At 38.6% G+C, this 19,845-nt stretch overlaps 1 protein-coding gene across 1 annotated transcript in view; it reads left to right on the forward strand.

The window, feature by feature from the left end:
* Positions 1–19,845, forward strand: part of TRPC6 (transient receptor potential cation channel subfamily C member 6) — a 158,426-nt gene that overhangs the window by 129,945 nt on the left and 8,636 nt on the right. The window contains exons 6-10 of the mRNA XM_069554814.1: positions 4,203–4,436; positions 9,434–9,698; positions 11,116–11,311; positions 12,098–12,301; positions 14,024–14,098. Of these exons, the coding sequence (XP_069410915.1) occupies positions 4,203–4,436; positions 9,434–9,698; positions 11,116–11,311; positions 12,098–12,301; positions 14,024–14,098 (974 nt within the window). The remainder of the gene's footprint in view (positions 1–4,202; positions 4,437–9,433; positions 9,699–11,115; positions 11,312–12,097; positions 12,302–14,023; positions 14,099–19,845) is intronic.

Consider the following 19,845-nt stretch of genomic DNA (forward strand, 5'->3'; position numbering starts at 1 on the left):
TCTTCACAGTCCAACTCTCACATCCATACATGACCAGTGGAAAAACCATAGCCTTGACTAGATGGACCTTAGTCAGCAAAGTAATGTCTCTGCTTTTGAATATACTATCTAGGTTGGTCATAAATTTTCTTCCAAGGAGTAAGCATCTTTTAATTTCATGGCTGCAATCACCATCTGCAGTGATTTTGGAGCCCAAAAAAATAAAGTCTGACACTGTTTCTACTGTTTCCCCACCTATTTCCCATGAAGTGATGGGACCAGATGCTATGATCTTCGTTTTCTGAATGTTGAGCTTTAAGCCAACTTTTTTCACTCTCCTATTTCACTTTCATCAAGAGGCTTTTTAGCTCCTCTCCACTTTCTGCCATAAGGGTGGTGTCATCTGTATATCTGAGGTTATTGATATTTCTCCCGGCAATCTTGATTCCAGCTTGTGTTTCTTCCAGTCTAGCATTTCTCATGATGTACTCTGCATAGAAGTTAAATAAGCAGGGTGACAATATACAGCCTTGACATACTCCTTTTCCTATTTGGAACCAGTCTATTGTTCCATGTCCATTTCGAACTGTTGCTTCCTGACCTGCATACAGATTTCTCAAGAGGCAGGTTAGGTGGTCTGGTATTCCCATCCCTTTCAGAATTTTCCACAGTTTATTGTGATCCACACAGTCAAAGGCTTTGGCATAGTCAATAAAGCAGAAATAAATGTGTTTCTGGAACTCTCTTGCTTTTTCCATGATCCAGCGGATGTTGGCAATTTGATCTTTGGTTCCTCTGCCTTTTCTAAAACCAGATTGAACATCAGGGAGTTCATGGTTCACGTATTGCTGAAGTCTGGCTTGGAGAATTTTGACCATTACTTTACTAGCATGTGAGATGAGTGCAATTGTGCGGTAGTTTGAGCATTCTTTGGCATTGACTTTCTTTGGGAGTGGAATAAAAACTGACCTTTTCCAGTCCTGTGGCCACTGCTGAGTTTTCCAAACTTGCTGGCATATTGAGTGCAGCACTTTGACAGCATCATCTTTCAGGATTTGAAACAGCTCAACTGGAATTCCATCACTTCCACTACCTTTGTTCGTAGTGATGCTTTCTAAGGCCCACTTGACTTCACATTCTAAGATGTCTGGCTCTAGATTAGTGATCACACCATCATGATTATCTGGGTCATGAAGATCTTTTTTGTACTGTTCTTCTGTTTATTCTTGCCACCTCTTCTTAATATCTTCTGCTTCTATTAGGTCCATACCATTTCTGTCTTTTATCGAGCTCATCTTTGCATGAAATGTTCCCTGGGTATCTCTAATTTTCTTGAAGAGATCCCTAGTCTTTCCCATTCTGTTCTTTCCCTCTATTTCTTTGCATTGATCGCTGAAGAAAGCTTTCTTATCTCTTCTTGCTAATCTTTGGAACTCTGCATTCAGATGCTTATATCTTTGCTTTTCACCTCTCTTCTTTTCACAGCTATTTGTAGGGCCTGCCCAGACAGCCATTTTGCTTTTTTGCATTTCTTTTCCATGGGGATGGTCTTGATCCCTGTCTCCTGTACAATGTCACGAACCTCATTCCATAGTTAATCAGGTACTCTGTCTAACAGATCTAGACCCTTAAATCTATTTCTCACTTCCACTCTATAATCATAAGGGATTTGATTTAGGTCATACCTGAATGGTCTAGCGGTTTTCCCTACTTTCTTCAATTTAAGTCTGAATTTGGCAATAAGGATTTCATGATCTAAGCCACAGTCAGCTCCTGGTCTTGTTTTTGTTGACTATGTAGAGCTTCTCCATCTTTGGCTGCAAAGAATATAGTCAATCTGATTTCGGTGTTGACCATCTGGTGATGTCCATTTGTAGAGTCTTCTCTTGTGTTGTTGTATGAGGGTGTTTGCTATGACCAGTGCATTTTCTTAGCAAAACTCTATTAGTCTTTGCCCTGCTTCATTCCACATTCCAAGGCCAAATTTGCCTGTTACTCCAGGTGTTTCTTGACTTCCTACTTTTGCATTCCAGTCCCCTATAATGAAAAGGACATCTTTTTTGGGTGTTAGTTCTAAAAGATCTTGTGGGTCTTCATAAAACCATTCAACTTCAGTTTCTTCAGCATTACTGGTTGGGGCATAGACTTGGATAACTGTGATATTGAATGGTTTGCCTTGGAGACGAACAGAGATCATTCTGTCTTTTTTGAGATTGCATCCAAGTACTGCATTTCAGACTCTTTTGTTGACCATGATGGCTACTCCATTTCTTCTGAGGGATTCCTGCCCGCAGTCATAGATATAATGGTCATCTGAGTTAAAATCACCCATTCCAGTCCATTTTAGTTCGCTGATTCCTAGAATGTCGACGTTCACCCTTGCCATCTCTTGTTTGACCACTTCCAATTTGCCTTGATTCATGGACCTGACATTCCAGGTTCCTATGCAATATTGGTCTTTACAGCATCAGATCTTACTTCTATCACCAGTCACATCCCCAACTGGGTATTGTTTTTGCTTTGGCTCCATCCCTACAGTCTTTCTGGAGTTATTTCTCCACCTATCTCCAGTAGCATATTGGGCACCTAATGACCTGGGGAGTTCCTCTTTTGGTATCCTATCATTTTGCCTTTTCATACTGTTCATGGGGTTCTCAAGGCAAGAATACTGAAGTGGCTTGTCATTCCCTTCTCCAGTGGACCACATTCTGTCAGGCCTCTCTACCATGACTCGCCCGTATTGGGTTGCCCCGTAGGCATGGCTTAGGGGTAAAGTTACTTCTTTTTAATAAAGAAAGAAAATATATGCCAGACATAGAAAATCTGAAATAGTAAATTCTCAATAAGTATTAGTTATGTTTTCAAGTGCCAGACACTGTGCTATGCATTTTTCATATGTTATTTAAGTCTCATAACCATCCTATGAAGCAGGTACGAACTACTATCATCCCCATTTTGCAAGCTGAGTTTTAGAAAGTTTCAGTAAGTTACCAAATATTGCACAGCTAACAAATGGATGACCGTGACTGTTCAGGCGCCCAGCCATGTCCGACTCTTTGTGCCTCCATGGACTGCAGCACGCCAGGCCTCCCTGTCCCTCACCATCTCTCAGAGTTTGCCTAAGTTTATGTTCATTGCATCAATGATGCCGTGGTGTCTGATTCCAAAACCTGTGCTCCTAAGTAATACACTAAGTTTTAGAGTGGATGTGCAACATTATTAATAATTCTGCCATGAAGAAACTACTGCTGCTACTATGCTCCTGTAATTCTGTCTAGTCTTTTACTATGCTGTTTTAAACATAATATCATAGAATATATAAAATGTTTACTTGGCATGCTAGAATATTTACGACATAAACATTTCCCATTGTGTATTAGTCTAGGTCCTCCAAGAAGCATATGCAAAGACAGAATTTAACATGCAACAATTTTATTAAGGGAAATTCTATGTGAGAGAAATGGGAGGGAGCTGAAGAAACCTGAAAGGGCTCTAAGACTGCGATGCAAGGTTGATGTTGAGGGCAGGAGAGAGGGAAGGAAGGTAGGACAGAAGCACTCTAGATCTCCGTTCTGTCTAAAGAAAGTTTGAAAAGTCTGTCAAGAGATCCTTGAGCCGAGGTCAGCCATTGGAGTCCCATGACTCCCAAGAAGGGGTGCCCTCAGTCAGTGGTGAGGAGCAGTCCATGGGAAGCATTGCCTTAGGGCAAAAGTGTCTATAGTCTTCAGAGTGCTGCAGCATTGGCCCATGGCCAGTTGAATTCCTGTATTTGGAGGCCTGTGGGGCACATTCTTGTGGCCACTATTCCATGGTAATTAAAATATCATATGAAATATAATAGTCTATTGGTGAAATAGTCTATTGGTGAAAGTCCCATGGTTACTTCTAGTTTGAGGATGTTAGTATCAGTGTCTTTACATATTTTTTTTTTATTATAGAGAATCTTATAATGAATATCTTATGTACAGAATTAATGGATCAAGTCATGTTTGCTGTTTGAATACCCTTAATGAACTTTGTCAAATTGCTTTATGATAATGCACTGATATTTTTGGACTATAGGATTTGTAGGGACAGGATAATTATGGCTGAATGGGCAAAATGAGGTCATATTTTGAAGGGTTTTGAATGTCAGCCTGAGACCTTTTAAATTTGTTTTGTTGAAAACTAAGGCTGGAATGAAATTGGATTTTAACCCCTATTTTAACCTCTTTCCCATACAGGCATGATATGGGCTGAATGTAAAGAAATTTGGACTCAAGGCCCCAAGGAGTACTTGTTTGAGTTGTGGAATATGCTTGATTTTGGAATGCTGGCAATCTTTGCAGCATCATTCATTGCAAGATTCATGGCATTTTGGCATGCTTCCAAAGCACAGAGCATCATTGATGCAAATGATACTTTAAAGGATTTAACAAAAGTCACACTGGGAGACAATGTGAAATACTACAATTTGGGTGAGTTTACAGTATTCAGTCAATATGTTTATAAAACGCAGAATTTATATGACATCATTTGTATGCAGGATCTTAAAAAAAAATGGTACAAATGAGCCTATTTACGAAACAGAAATAGAGTCACAGATGTAGAAAACAAGCCTATGGTTACCAAGAGGGAAGGGAGGGGAGGGATAAACACAAGAGAGAGATTGGAATTGACATATACACACTACTATATATAAAATAGATAACTAATAAGTACCTACTGTATAGCACAGGGAACTCTACTCAATACTCTGTAATGACCTACATGGGAAAAGAATCTAAAACAGACTGGGTATACATATAACTGATTCTCGTTGCTATATAGCAGGAACTAACACAGCATTGTGATTCAACTGTACTTTAATAAAAATTTATTTAAATTTTTTAGCTAAATTAAAATGATGAAAGAAAAAAAAGGAACATATCAGTAGCAGTTTGGTTGTTATTCAGTTCTCATAAAATTATTGGTCAGTTTCCAGCTTCTTCAGATTATCTATATCTTTTATTATGCTTTCTACTTCTTTCCTGATGTTTCTTCTGGCAGAAAACCTCTCAATAACAAGAATCATCTCCCCTTATCTCTGGGATTAATTGGCTAACCACCAAACTTCATTGAGAATGCTTGTATTATGTTGTGGATTTATTTTTTTCTTCTTGTTTATTAAAAATAGTACACATTTAAGTACCATTTCTGTTTAAGCCATATAAACTATTTGAAAGCAAGTGAATCATCGAAGGCTCCCAATAAACAGCACCCCTTTTTCTCACCCAGACTTTGAACTAGTGCTATGCTGTGCTTAGTTGCTCAGTCGTGTCCAGCTCTTTGCAACCCATTGGATTGTAGCCCATCCCCTCTGTCATGGGATTTTTCAGGCAAGAATGTTGGAGTAGGTTGCTGTTTCCTCCTCCAGTGGATCTTCCTGACCCAGGGATAGAACCCACCTGCTGAGCCATTAGGGAAGCCTTTGAACTAGATGAGAAATAAAACAAAGAGCCAACATTAGGTCAAATCATCACCTTTAATACTGACAAAGTTCAGCATGGATGATAAAATTCTGAGTTTATTAGTCAACTGGCTCAGCAATACTGAACGCCAGGCTTAGGCAGATGTATCCTCCAATTTCCAGGCAGCCATGGACAGGGCAGTCATACCCAAAGGGGGTTATGGTATCTGATCATGTGAGAGTCCTCCATGGAAGATCAGAAGGAAATTCCCAAGATAAAGAGGGCAGAGCTGAGTCCAGTATGCTCAGATTCCACCCCAGTTTAGCAATCAGATAAGTCACTCTACCTCCCCAGGAGGATAGTGACTAAGGAACAGAATTAGGTTCAGTTATTGCTCAGAAACCTAGGGTGAGAAAAACAGATTCTCTTTGACTACTTACTTCAAGTCCTCCTCTGATAAGATGTCAGTTAACATACGGTTTATATCTCTATGAGTTTTATTGGCTGTATCACATAGGGATTTCATTTTTATTATTTCTCTTTAATATTTTAATACTTAACAAATTTTAGAGCATATGTAGGGCTTTTATACAAGGATATATTGTACAGCACAGGGAATATAGCCATTATTTTATAAGAAAAATTTTAATATATGGAATTTTACAAGTCAAACTATTTATATACTCTACTTATATTCAAGGTGCTATATAAAAAGAAACTGCTTTTATTACTTTATTGTTCCTAATTCTACTTCTCAGCAAATAAGCAAATACAAATTTATAATTGTATTTTTCTTCTCTGTTACACACTGCTTTGCATTTTTCTTCATAATGGCTTCTTAATTAGATTTTTGATGTTCTGATGTAATAATGTCAGAAAAATTCATAAATGAATAATTACTACATTATATGATAAAAATAGACTTGAATGACCAATATAAATTACCTTAGTAAGTTTAAATAACTACCAGTACTACACAGGCCCCAAATTACTTTATAGTGTAATTATAGTTTAAGACTAAATAATGATATCATTTACTAGGACCTTATTTTCTTTTATTATAGTTTAAGATTAAATAGTAAATGCTACTATTTAGCTAGTGCCAAGCACTTTCTAAATAGTGAATGTATGTTGACTTACTAAATTCTCACAACAGATGATACGATATAAACAGTATGTCATTTTCAAAGATGGGAAAATAAAACAATAAGATAAATAATTTGTAATAGTTCTTCTAGTTGATTTTAGATAGATAGATGCATGCAGGAATGTGTGGTAAGTCGCGTGAATAGTGTCCAACTCTCAGCGACCCTACAGACTACAACCCACCACTCTCCTGTCCATGGAATTCTCTAGGCAAGAATATTGGAGTGGTTACATAAGTCAAGTCCATGGTTTATACTCTCAACCATTAAGCTATACTATTACGGAAAAATGCCAGCAAACCAGGGGGTAATTTTCTTTGTAAATTCAGAAGCTCAAATATACCTGACACTTAAAGAAGTTCCATTAGGAACTGGATTGCTAATGTAATTATGTTTCTATCCTAGAAAAGAAGTACAGTTCAGTTCAGTTGCTCAGTTGTGTCCGACTCTTTGCGACCCCATGAATCGAAGCATGCCAGGCTTCCCTGTCCATTACCAATTCCCAGAGTTCACTCAGACTCACATCCATCAAGTCAGTGATGCCATCCAGCCATCTCATCCTGGGTCGTCCCCTTCTCCTCCTGCCCCCAATCCCTCCCAGCATCAGAGTCTTTTCAAATGAGTCAACTCTTCACATGAGGTGGCCAAAGTACTGGAGTTTCAGATTTAGCATCATTCCTTCCAAAGAAATCCCGGGGCTAATCTCCTTCAGAAAGGACTGGTTGGATCTCCTTGCAGTCCAAGGGACTCTCAAGAGTCTTCTCCAACACCACAGTTCAAAAGCATCAATTCTTCGGGGCTCAACCTTCTTCACAGTCCAATTCTCACATCCATACATGACCACTGGAAAAACCATAGCCTTGACTAGACGGACCTTAGTCGGCAAAGTAATGTCTCTGCTTTTGAATATGCTATCTAGGTTGGTCATAACTTTTCTTCCAAGAAGTAAGCGTCTTTTAATTTCATGGCTGCAGTCACCATCTGCGGTGATTTTGGAGCCGCAAAAAATAAAGTCTGACACTGTTTCCACTGTTTCCCCATCTATTTCCCATGAAGAGATGGGACTGGATGCCATGATCTTCATTTTCTGAATGTTGAGCTTTAAGCCAACTTTTTCACTCTCCTCTTTCACTTTCATCAAGAGGTTTTTAGTTCCTCTTCACTTTCTGCCATAAGGGTGGTGTCATCTGCATATCTGAGGTTACTGATATTTCTCCTGGCAATCTTGATTCCAGCTTGTGTTTCTTCCAGTCTAGCATTTCTCATGAGGTACTCTGCATAAAAGTTAAATAAGCAGGGTGACAATATACAGCCTTGATGTACTCCTTTTCCTATTTGGAACCAGTCTGTTGTTCCATGTCCATTTCGAACTGTTGCTTCCTGACCTGTATATAGATTTCTCAAGAGGCAGGTCAGGTGGTCTGGTATTCCCATCTCTCTCAGAATTTTCCACAGTTTATTGTGATCCACATAGTCAAAGGGTTTGGCATAGTCAATAAAGCAGAAATAGATGTTTTTCTGTAACTCTCTTGCTTTTTCCATGATCCAGCGGATGTTGGCAATTTGATCTCTGGTTCCTCTGCCTTTTCTAAAACCAGCTTGAACATCTGAAAGCTCACAGTTCACATATTGTTGAAGCCTTGCTTGGAGAATTTTGAGCATTACTTTACTAGCATGTGAGATGAGTGCAATTGTGCGTAGTTTGAGCATTCTTTGGCATTGCCTTTCTTTGGGATTGGAATGAAAATGGACCTTTTCCAGTCCTGTGGCCACTGAGTTTTCCAAATTTGCTGCCATATTGAGTGCAGCACTTTCACAGCATCATCTTTCAGGATTTGAAATAGCTCCACTGGAATTCCATCACCTCCACTAGCTTTGTTCGTAGTGATGCTTTCTAAGGCCCACTTGACTTCACATTCCAGGATGTCTGGCTCTAGATTAGTGATCACATCATCATGATTATCTGGGTCGTGAAGATCTTTTTTGTACTGTTCTTCTGTTTATTCTTGCCACCTCTTCTTAATATCTTCTGCTCTGTTAGGTCCAGACCATTTCTGTCCTTTATCGAGCCCATCTTTGCATGAAATGTTCCCTTGGTATCTCTAATTTTCTTGAAGAGATCTCTAGTCTTTCCCATTCTGTTGTTTTCCTCTCTTTCTTTGCATTGATCTCTGAAGCCTTTATCTCTTCTTGCTATTCTTTGGAAGTCTGCATTCAGATGCTTATATCTTTCCTTTTCTCCTTTGCTTTTCGCTTCTCTTCTTTTCACAGCTATTTGTAAGGCCTGCCCAGACAGCCATTTTGCTTTTTTGCATTTCTTTTCCATGGGGATGGTCTTGATCCCTGTCTCCTGTACAGTGTCACGAACCTAATTCCATAGTTCATCAGGCACTCTATCAGATCTAGGCCCTTAAATCTATTTCTCACTCCCACTGTATAATCATAAGGGATTTGATTTAGGTCATACCTGAATGGTCTAGCGGTTTTCCCTACTTTCTGCAATTTAAATCTGAATTTGGCAGTAAGGAATTCATGATCTGAGCCACAGTCAACTCCCGGTCTTCTTTTTGCTGACTGTATAGAGCTTCTCCATCTTTGGCTGCAAAGAATATAATCAATCTGATTTCGGTGTTGACCATCTGGTGATGTCCATGTGTAGAGTCTTCTCTTGTGTTGTTGTATGAGGGTGTTTGCTATGACCAGTGCATTTTCTTTACCTAAGTAAAAAGTTTCCTTCTCCAGGAGATCTTCCTGACCCAGGGATCAAACTCAGGTCTCTTGCAATGCAGACAAGATTCTTTACCATCTGAGCTACCAGGAAAGTCTGAAGTAAAAAATGTAAATAAACTCACAATAACTTTTGTCTTTCCTTTCTCCTAGCCAGGATAAAGTGGGACCCCTCTGATCCTCAAATAATATCTGAAGGTCTTTATGCAATTGCTGTAGTTTTAAGTTTCTCCAGAATAGCCTACATTTTACCAGCAAATGAAAGCTTTGGACCTCTGCAGATATCACTTGGAAGAACAGTAAAAGATATCTTCAAGTTCATGGTCATATTCATCATGGTGTTTGTGGCCTTTATGATTGGAATGTTCAACCTCTATTCCTACTACATTGGTGCAAAGCAAAACGAAGCCTTCACAACGTAGGTGTTTTTGGTTCTTTTAATCATGATGATTGTCAATGAAACTTTAGCCTAATAGTGTTCATATGCAACAGTGGGATAAATAATGTTTTAGTAAAGGTACTTATTCCAGTTACTCTTTAGCATTATGAGAAAAGTTTTAAATGTGTTATAAGAACTCAACAATGTAGCCAATCTTTCTAATAGTAAGTAATGATAGTTAACAATTTTAGGGCCAGGAGCTCCTCACACACATCATCTTATTATTTCTGTTTCACACAAAAAGGAACTGAAGCTCGGGGAAGTTAAATGACATGCTGAACGTCTCATAGCTGCTAGTATGTAGAAAAGCCAGGACATAGTCTCTTGTCCACTGACCCTAGCATCTGTGCTCCTCACTGTGGTGTCCTGCTCAGTTCAGACTCCTGGGGCCCTACGAGAATGGCTGCTTCCAAAATCAATCTGAGTTATCAGCAGCAACAAGGGTTTTAACTTATGTTCACCATGGATACATATCTTTTATAAAGTATGTTTGGAATACATTACTCAAATACTAGGTATTCATGTATACTTTGGCCACCTGATGTGAAGAGCCGACTCACTGGAAAAGACCTTGATGCTAGGAAAGACTGATGGCATCACTGACTCAATGAACATGAGTTTGAGCAAACTCTAGGAGACGGTGAAGGACAGGGAAGCCTGGCACGCTGCAGTCCATGGGGTCACAAAGAGTCAGACACGACCGAGCAACGGAAGAACAACCAAAAAATGTTACAATGAGAAGTACTGATCGAAGCATAACCTATTATTCATATTCCTGTAAAGTTCAGTTTATCAGAGAAATTGAACCAACTGACCTAAGCAGAGGAGCTTCATTTTGGTTAATAATTATGCCTAATGAATTGAAATTCCTAAGACATGTCAGTGATTTTAGTAACACTATGTTTATATTGTCATATTTTCCTTAAGACACCTTAAGACACATAACATTATCTATTTATTGGATATCAGAAGTGTAGATGAGCAGAAAACACAAAAGGACTATAAATTACATTATTACATTACATATATAAATTACAAATTACATATTACATTATTTTTATTAATACACTTAATATTTTCTTTACCAGAACTATGGATTATTTAAGTGTTAATGTCTGTGGTTTGAAGTTATGTTAGCATTTATTGAGCACTTATTATGTGCCAGATAGTGAGTTGTGTGCTTCATATGTAAAATATTCCCTTATCCTTGCAACAATCCTGGAAATAGTTATTGTACCCATTTTACAAAAAAGAAAACTGAGGCTCAGGGAAGTGAAGAATTTTCTCATGAGTATCTAATAATTTTCAGACATTAAATCAGCTTGCTTTTATTATGGTATCATTGTCATTCATTTGTATGCTTTATCATCTCCTTTATTTCCTTCTTTTTACCTAGAGTGGAAGAGAGTTTTAAAACACTGTTTTGGGCTATATTCGGACTTTCTGAAGTGAAATCAGTGGTCATCAACTATAATCACAAATTCATTGAAAACATCGGTTATGTTCTTTATGGAGTCTATAATGTTACGATGGTCATTGTTTTGCTAAACATGTTAATTGCAATGATCAACAGTTCATTCCAGGAAATTGAGGTATAATCTCTATATATTTGTATAATATGTGGTATATGTTTTAACTATTCCAGGGATCAATTCAGCAATGGTGATGATACTATAGACTACTTTCTATCTGTTCTTTACCTTTTTATATACTTCTTTATATATTTTATAAAAAATTTATATTTTTTATATTCTTTATATGTAGTAATCAGAAAATGTTAATCCTTTGCTTCCAAGCACAACATCTATGGATGTGGTAGGATAGTAAAGAATAAGGATGAGAAATGTTGTATGATTTAGTATTATTATTTATAAATTCTTAGAGACACTATATCAGCATGAATTTATATTTCATTTAAAAATTATTGCTTATGAATTCCACTATTCGCCAAATCTTGCTTTGAGTGATGTTCAAAATTGACTTTTTCTCAAATTTAGAGTGATTTTTATTCCAAGAATCTTGGTGTGTGTCCCAAATTCGTCAAAGCAGTGATCTGTTGCAAAATATAAGGGTGAATAATTTTTCATAGTGTTTTTCAGAATATAGGAAAATAGCTTTATAACTTTCAGTGTATTTATAAATACATGCAAGTTTTGAGATCTGTAAGAATGATAAATTTTTAAGTAAATTTTCCTAAATTTTCTTTCCTAAGAGTGTGTGAATAGTACTTTAACATTTTTGAGAATATCTTGGGGTGGTGTTTGGGGTCTGAGATTGTTGTAGGTAACATTACTTCCATCTAGCCACACAATGTCAGAAGCATCCCAGTAATTCTGTTTATGTATTTCCTTGCTGAACTGTCATATTTATTTGTATAGGATGATGCTGATGTGGAATGGAAATTTGCAAGGGCCAAACTTTGGTTTTCTTACTTTGAGGAGGGAAGAACTCTTCCTGTTCCCTTCAACCTGGTGCCAAGTCCAAAGTCCCTGTTTTATCTCTTATTGAGGCTTAAAAAATGGATTTCTGAATTGTTCCAGGGCCATAAAAAAGGTTTCCAGGAGGATGCAGAAATGAACAAGGTGATTTGACTTAATAATTTGAAATTATGTTTTTAAACACTAAAACCATGATAAGCATGATACCACATCCCTTTATAAAGAAGCAGTTTGTGATGACATGGCCATCCATTCCCAAATGTAGTCAATTAGCTCAGAGCAGTCCTTTGGCTTTTGTCTGTTTATTAGGAGCACACTGAACATTTTTTACTAAAAAATATAAGAAAAATCCATGAAATGTAGCTACAATAATGTGTCACATTTTCCAGAGTGGGTATTAAAAGGGAGAGCTATTCTGGGGTGCATTTTCGCTGTTGTAGCTACATGTCCCTCCCTTTGCCTTCAATTTATACAGCTGGGTGTAGTTATATACCTCAGCTTATGCAGCTTCAATTTTTTTTTTTCACCTTCAACTTATACAGCTAGCTGATTATGACTTCGGGGACACTGACAGACTCTTAAGTTCTACACAGAGAACTTCAGAAATCAATTGCTCACATGTAATATGGGAGATGAGGCTTGGCATTACATCAACAAAGATCAATCTAAGGGTACTAATTGGGAACTGTAATCTCATGAAGCAGGGCCATCTTAAGAATCCATGGAAGTGATCTGTCTAGTGCCTGATGAAGGAGTAGAACCATCACACAGGGTTAAGGAATGCGTGGAGCATGTGGAACGCTATGTGGACTGCATAGAGGTGGGGAGGTTATTCTCTGCCAGGAATTCCAAGGGGACAGAATTCTGTATCCAGGAGGAGCACAGACTAGATGCCACCAGAGGAGGGCCAGGAGGCAGACAGGTTTGGATATGATGTCATAGATAAGTGATGCAGTCAGCTGCTTCTAGAAGGAAGACTGAAGGGGAATACAATGAATAGTTTTTACAATTCTAAATTTTAATGAGGAAACACATTTGTTTATTTTTTTCTTCAAATATAGGAAAAGAGGCCATGGGCAAAAGTTGCTAATAGTTCAATTTTAGCTTTATGTAAAAAAAAAAAAATTATCAAGATCTGTCCAACAGAATGGTGGGCTTTCTTATGAAACAGTCAGTTCCTTATCATTTTAAGTAATCAATAAGTGCTAGATGACCAGTATTAGGATTTTATAGATTTTCTGCACTGGGTGGGCAACTGAGCCAAATGATCATAAAGGTCCCTTGCAATTATAAGGTTCTATTATTGAATAAAAAGGAAATATTTTAATTCCTACTGGGTTTGCATCTTACTACTTGGGATTCTCAAGTTAAGCTCCCTGAGCTCCAATTTCCTCACCTGTATTATGGGAATTACAGTTATATCTATGTCATGAAAATCAAATCAAATAAATATGTGAAAGTGCTTTGAGAATTCTTAAGCTTTCTTTAAATGTATGACGATTATTTTGGACAGGAATTTTGGAAAAAAAATATATGATCTTTGGTGCTCTCCCAGATGTATAACTTATAGAACTCAGTGGGTTGAATAGTAAAAATTTCCCTCACCTTACTCCACGTTACTAAGCATGTCGCTCTTAGTAACATGGGGTTAGAACTGCAACCCCAGACAATTCAGTGTCCAAACGAAATGTCCGAGTATTCACCAAAGGGAAGACCCTAGTAAGAATATGTTCCTCTCAAAGAAACTTGCTGGAAAATTAGACCAGATGGCTCTTAGAATATGGGATGAAGGAAGAGTGAAATTCATCTTACAGTTCTCAGTGTATAATTAATGACTGTATTCATTTTACTCTCTATTGTTAAAAGAGAAATGAAGGAAAGAAATTTGGAATTTTGGGAAGTCATGAAGACCTTTCAAAATTATCACTTGACAGAAAACAGGTAAGATCACATTTGAAAATATGGAGCCACACTTATGATCTGGCTTATCTTCTCAGAGAGAAGGACAAATATTCAGAAGCAATTTTAAGAAACAGTAGACACATTAAAGAGTTAACAATTTGGCAGTGCTCAAAGAATCTGCTATTGAGAAGTTAAAGCAAGCCTGTGTCCAGTGCATCAGCAAAAAGAATTACATGGCTGTTTAAGGCAGATATTAAACATATATTTGGAGTACTTTGGGGTGATAAAATGTAGAATTGTGATGTAAAGAAGGAAAAATTAAAATAATAGAGGAAATTGTCAGGGACCCAATGGAGATATAATTAATATAATTCTCCACAGCTCAGGTGGCGATTATGCACACCTAGCAGAGCTGCATTATTTGTCAGTAATTGAGAGGTTGTCAAAAGAGGCTCCCTGAGAATTCAGCGGCTGCTCCAGTCAGCACAGTTTATAATGAGCAGTGTACCCGAGAGCTACATCAGCTGCCTAAATTGGAGTGGCAGAATCCCTCATGATGAGGACTTTTGATTCATTCTGGCAGCAGGCACATAGTAGGGGCACAAGGCAGAAGGAAATTATGAGTGAACCAGTTAGGAAAAGAGCAATGTATTAGGTGGGACTTGCATTCAGTTGCATATAATAATAATAATAAACATGGTGATTTAAGCAAGACAGTTGTCTTCTCCCCTCTCATTTAACTCTCCAGAGCTGGCAGTACAGGGTCTCTGCGATTCCCCTGGATATTTTTATCGTAGTCATATACAAGATGACACCTTTACCTCCAGACATCATACCCACTATTCAGGCATGAAGAAGCAAGGGGGCAGAGGAAAAGTTGCGCACCAGAGGAATCGGTCACCACCCTCAGAAGTGCCTCCCAACATCTGTTACTGTATCTCATTAGCCAGAGCTCTATTCCAGGGCCACTGCATGCAACACAAATGCCAAAGAGGGCTGCGATTTTGTTTTGTTTTTAAGCCAAGTGTGTTACCTCCGCTAACAAAATAGGAATACTCTTAAGTATTGATATAATATTGATATAGTGAGAGCATTGAACTAAGTAGTCAGAATACTGAGATCTCATCTCATCTCTGCCACTTTAGCAATTCATTTAACTTCTTGGAACCTTAATTTCCTCATCGACAAAATAGGATCAATCAAGTTGTACAACCCATCACACAAAATCGTTGGGAGGATTCAGTTGAAGCTTTATAAATCACAAACACTAGTAGGTACTAATTACAGAGAAGCAGCTTTCGTCCTTTGGTTATAATTAACTCAATAAAACTTTTCAAAAAAATAGGTCAGTGTAAGTTGGATTTGGGGCTTCCCTGGTGGCTTAGATGGTAAAGAATCTGCCTGCAATGCAGGAGACCCAGATTTGTCCAAGTCGGGAAGAACTCCTGAAAAAGGGAATGACTACATAGTCCAGTATTCTTGCCTGGAGAATTCCATTGATAAGAGGAGCCTGGTGGGCTACAGTCCATGGGGTTGCAAAGAGGTGGACACGACTGAGCAAATAATACTTTCACTTCAAGTTGGATTTTATAACTTTGCAGTAAGAAATTGCTTATACTGAAAATATGATGAGTGAATGATAACAATAAATCATTGAACAAGTATAAAAAATTAAGGAGGATCAAAATGCTTTTTTCCCTTTATGATAGAATCTATGTGTGTGTTGGAGAAGGAAATGGCAACCCACTCCAATATTCTTGCCTGGAAAATCTCATGGACAGTGGAGCCTGGTAGGCTACACAGTCCATGGGATCGCATCAGACACCATTGAGCAACTTCACTTTCACTTTTCACTTTCATGCACTGGAGAAGGAAATGGCAACCCACTCCAGTACTCTTGCCTGGAGAATCCCAGGGACAGAGGAGCCTGGAGGGCTGCCGTCCATGGGGTCACACAGAGTCGGAGACGACTAAAGCGACTTAGCAGCAGCAGCAGGAGCTACGTGTGTGTTAGTCACTCAGTTGTCTCTGACTCTGTGATCCCATGGACTGTAACCCTGCAGTCTATGTCCATGGAATTCTCCAGGCAGATAGAATCTGTAGTACCTTTTAAATGAAATAATTTTATTTTCTCTGTAGTTTCTCCAAAAATGTAGAAAATTAAAATTTGTTTAAATCACCTGAAAAATACACTTTATATCCTTTTAACATGGCTTGGATTACTTAATGCTTTCCAGTAGTGTATATTTCAACCCCAGATTAAAATACTCTTTAAGATCAATACAAAGCCTCTGGTGTCTGACCCTAGTGGTGGATCAATAAAATGTTGATTTCAGTGTCAGCTGAACCTTCTGGTGTGTGCGTGCTAAGTTGCTTCAGTGTGTTCAACTCTGTGCATCCCTGTTTACTGAAGCCCGCCAGGCTTCTCTGTCCATGGGGATTCTCCAGGCAAGAATGCTGGGGTGGGTTGCCATGCCCTTCTCCAAGGAATCTGCCCAACCCACGGATGGAACCCAGGTCACCTGCATTGCAGGCAGATTCTTTACCTTCCAAGCCACCAGGGGAGGCCCCCAAGGAACCTTCTAGAGTGGCTGTTTATTTTGGCAACCATGGAGATGTATGCCTCATATCTTCTTTCAAGAAAGAGAACCTGCTTCGGGGAACTTGGTCAGCTGGCAGCCTCCTGCTGCAGCCTCTTTGGGGTACCCTCAAACTTTCCCAACACGGTCATGCTTTTTGGGTCCTAGGCATTTCTTGCCAGCACAGGACTGATCCTGGAGCACTCTATGCCCAACTTTATCGATCTTCCTACCTCCCCCTCTTTCACAAGTGAGCCAAGCCTCATGGTCTGGAAGCTTTTTCTGCCATCTGCTCACACTTCCCATTATCTTTCGGAGGCAGGATTCTGAACACATTTCATATTTCTGATGCTGTCTTGGCATTTGATTCCCAGAGGACCAAACCAACACAGGTGTCTATTTCCCCTTGCCATGTAAGCTTATGATGAACAAAACTAGGCACATTTCACATAGTGTGCTTTTGCATGATACATAGTGTGCTTTTGCATGATACAACTATATTCCCGAGAAAATGCTTTTTAAAGCAACCATTTGTAGTTCCATTTATTTTTGCCTCTTGTTGCTGAGGTGAACTCCTACTGGAACATGTCTGACACTGTTATGTACTAAGAAGAACTCTCATGGTGTGTTTTCTCTTACTCATTTTGTGTAGCTTTTGCTCACTTTTTCATGGTTTAGTTTTGTCACGCGAGCGTATGTTGTTCGATTCTTTGTCTCGTCACAACAAAGATTTGGAGTGACAGACATTAAAGCCCCCTCGGCGTGTCACAGCTCTCAGGTCTTGGATAGACCGTGTTATAGCTCTCAGGTCTCAAATGGACCATGTTATAGCTCTCAGACAAATCAGTGCTACAGCTCAGTGCTACAGCACTATTTTATTTAGAAGATAGCAGGAAAATCCATCTTTGAGGCGTGAGGGCACATTGATCTAAAGACACAAGGAAAAGAGTGCCCCAGCGCGCGGGAGAGAGAGAGCTAACTTTGGCTCTTCTATTTATATGTTTATCTCTCCCTGGGCCTGTCCTTTGTAAATTGGGCCAGCCAGGAGTGTTGTTTGTTTTACCTGAGGTCCTCACTCCGGTCCTCGGACCTTCTTTTGTTTCATTTTCGCGGGCTTTTCCCTTCCTTGTCTATAGCCACTGCCATTTTGGACTCCTTTTCCCTGTTCTATCTACCTAACAGTTTCTATTTCACTCGGGTCTTCTTTCTGATTCCTTGAAGGTTAAACTGGTTAGGTCTCATGAACATTCCTTTACATCTTCTTCCTGCATATCTGCTCCACGTAAACTATAGAAATCAGTCAGATGAGCCATAAAACAATACTTTTTGAAACAAAGTAGCATTCATTATCTTTAGTCATCACTTTTAATTCTGTCACTCACTTTGGTGGTCTCTAACATTAACTTTTCAGACACAGAGTCTGAAAGAACAGCATGCATTCAGTCTCTGCTGTACATATTATATATGTAAACCTAAAAATGCCAAATAGCTTCTTGAATGTCTGCTCTGTTCCAGCTCTAGAACAGATCACCTTCAAGTGTCAGTTTCAGAGCAGGTTTCACGTGACCCAGACAATAGGCCAGTGTGGAGCATAAAGACGTTATCTTAGCATTTGGGGTCCATTCTGCACTATATTGAATGAGATGTGCAGATTTTTTTCATCAGTTACATATACAAGAACTATGTCCTTTAGTGTTCAATTAGGTCCAAGGCTGTCTTTTTAGTCATCTGATGAAATAGTTACGATGAAACAGTTCCAATTACAATCACCAGGGTCATTTTGCCAGACAAATTTGTGCAAATTACCATCCTCTGCTCTAGAGCTATCAAGTTAAAATCTCTGGCCATAGAACCTGGAAATGTGTATTTTATTAAGTCCTTAAGAGATTCTAATGCTCATCTGGGTGTGGGAATCATGAATATTTCACTGCCTGAATGCTTTAGTCATGGAAACATAAGTGAAAACCAATATTCAGTGAAGTACCTCCAGAAAAAGAAAAAAAAAAAAAAAAAACAGATCCAAACTAACCATGAAACAGGTCTAAAGCCACAAAGTAGATATTTATCCTTCCATATACTAATAATAGTTGTTGACATTTGTACAATATCAACTGTATGTCAAGCTACATATTCTACACCACTTATATCTTTAATCCTCACATTAGCTCTAGGGATGTAGGTAATATTATTTTCCTTACTTTATACATGAGAAACCTGAGGATAACAAAGGTGAAATGAATTGCTCAAAGTCCCATTTCAGACATGTGCCGGAGCTAGAATTCAAATCCACATCTACCTGATTCCAAAGTAAGAGTTTTTACAAGCACTGTGCCACGTGGCTTCACTCCCACATGCCAGCACCCACTGCCGACTGATCGTATTGCCTATACCTTTTCAGTTCATTGCTTTGATCCCAGCCTCAGGCCCTTCAATGCTTGCGGAGAGTGCGAAACTCTCAGAACTGTTGCTATGTCCAAACATAAAAAATTCCAAAGACTGAAGCTTGCTTGCTCCACTTAATAAATAACAACAGTTATTTAGTATTCCTCACTCCCATCCTACAGTGAAGCTGCAGCAAGATGAAAATGCTAATATAAAACTAATTACTAGGAAGTGAAAGACAGACAGCATAAAGAATGCAGGAAATGTAGAAGGTATGAAAAAAAAGGAGCAGGTGGTGCCTCCTTCAGAACTGGAGTGTACATCTGCACATTAGTCAGGCACAGAGTTCACACCCAGTCATCCGGCTTCCACTCACCAAACCCCCTTCCTCACTCTCATCACATATTATACATCAGTATCATCTGTAAATGTCCAAATCACTAAGGGTTAAATGCTATTCATACTGCCCGCTGAATTGCTTCGACTTCTCAGTGTATTTTAGTGGCTGTCCATCAGAACAAATATAAATTAGAATTTTCTGCCACCAAGTGGTTAAAATGCTTCTTTGCACCATTGGGTAAGTTTCTTCTTACATATTATTTCTTGGGGTTTAAACATGTGTTTGTTGAATACCTACTACACATTAGAAACTGATGAGAAATTTTTGCTGTATAGATGTTAAATTTGCATTCAAATTCACATTGCAGATTTACAGCAGAATTCATCACATAAAAAAGATCCAAGTGGATTTATTACTGTTTAGTCAGGTACCATTTAATTATATAAGTGGTTCCCAGTGAGAGCTGATTTTGATCCCACATGACC

The sequence above is a fragment of the Ovis canadensis genome, chromosome 15, assembly GCF_042477335.2.
Source record: "Ovis canadensis isolate MfBH-ARS-UI-01 breed Bighorn chromosome 15, ARS-UI_OviCan_v2, whole genome shotgun sequence".
Taxonomy (NCBI): Eukaryota; Metazoa; Chordata; class Mammalia; order Artiodactyla; family Bovidae; genus Ovis; species Ovis canadensis.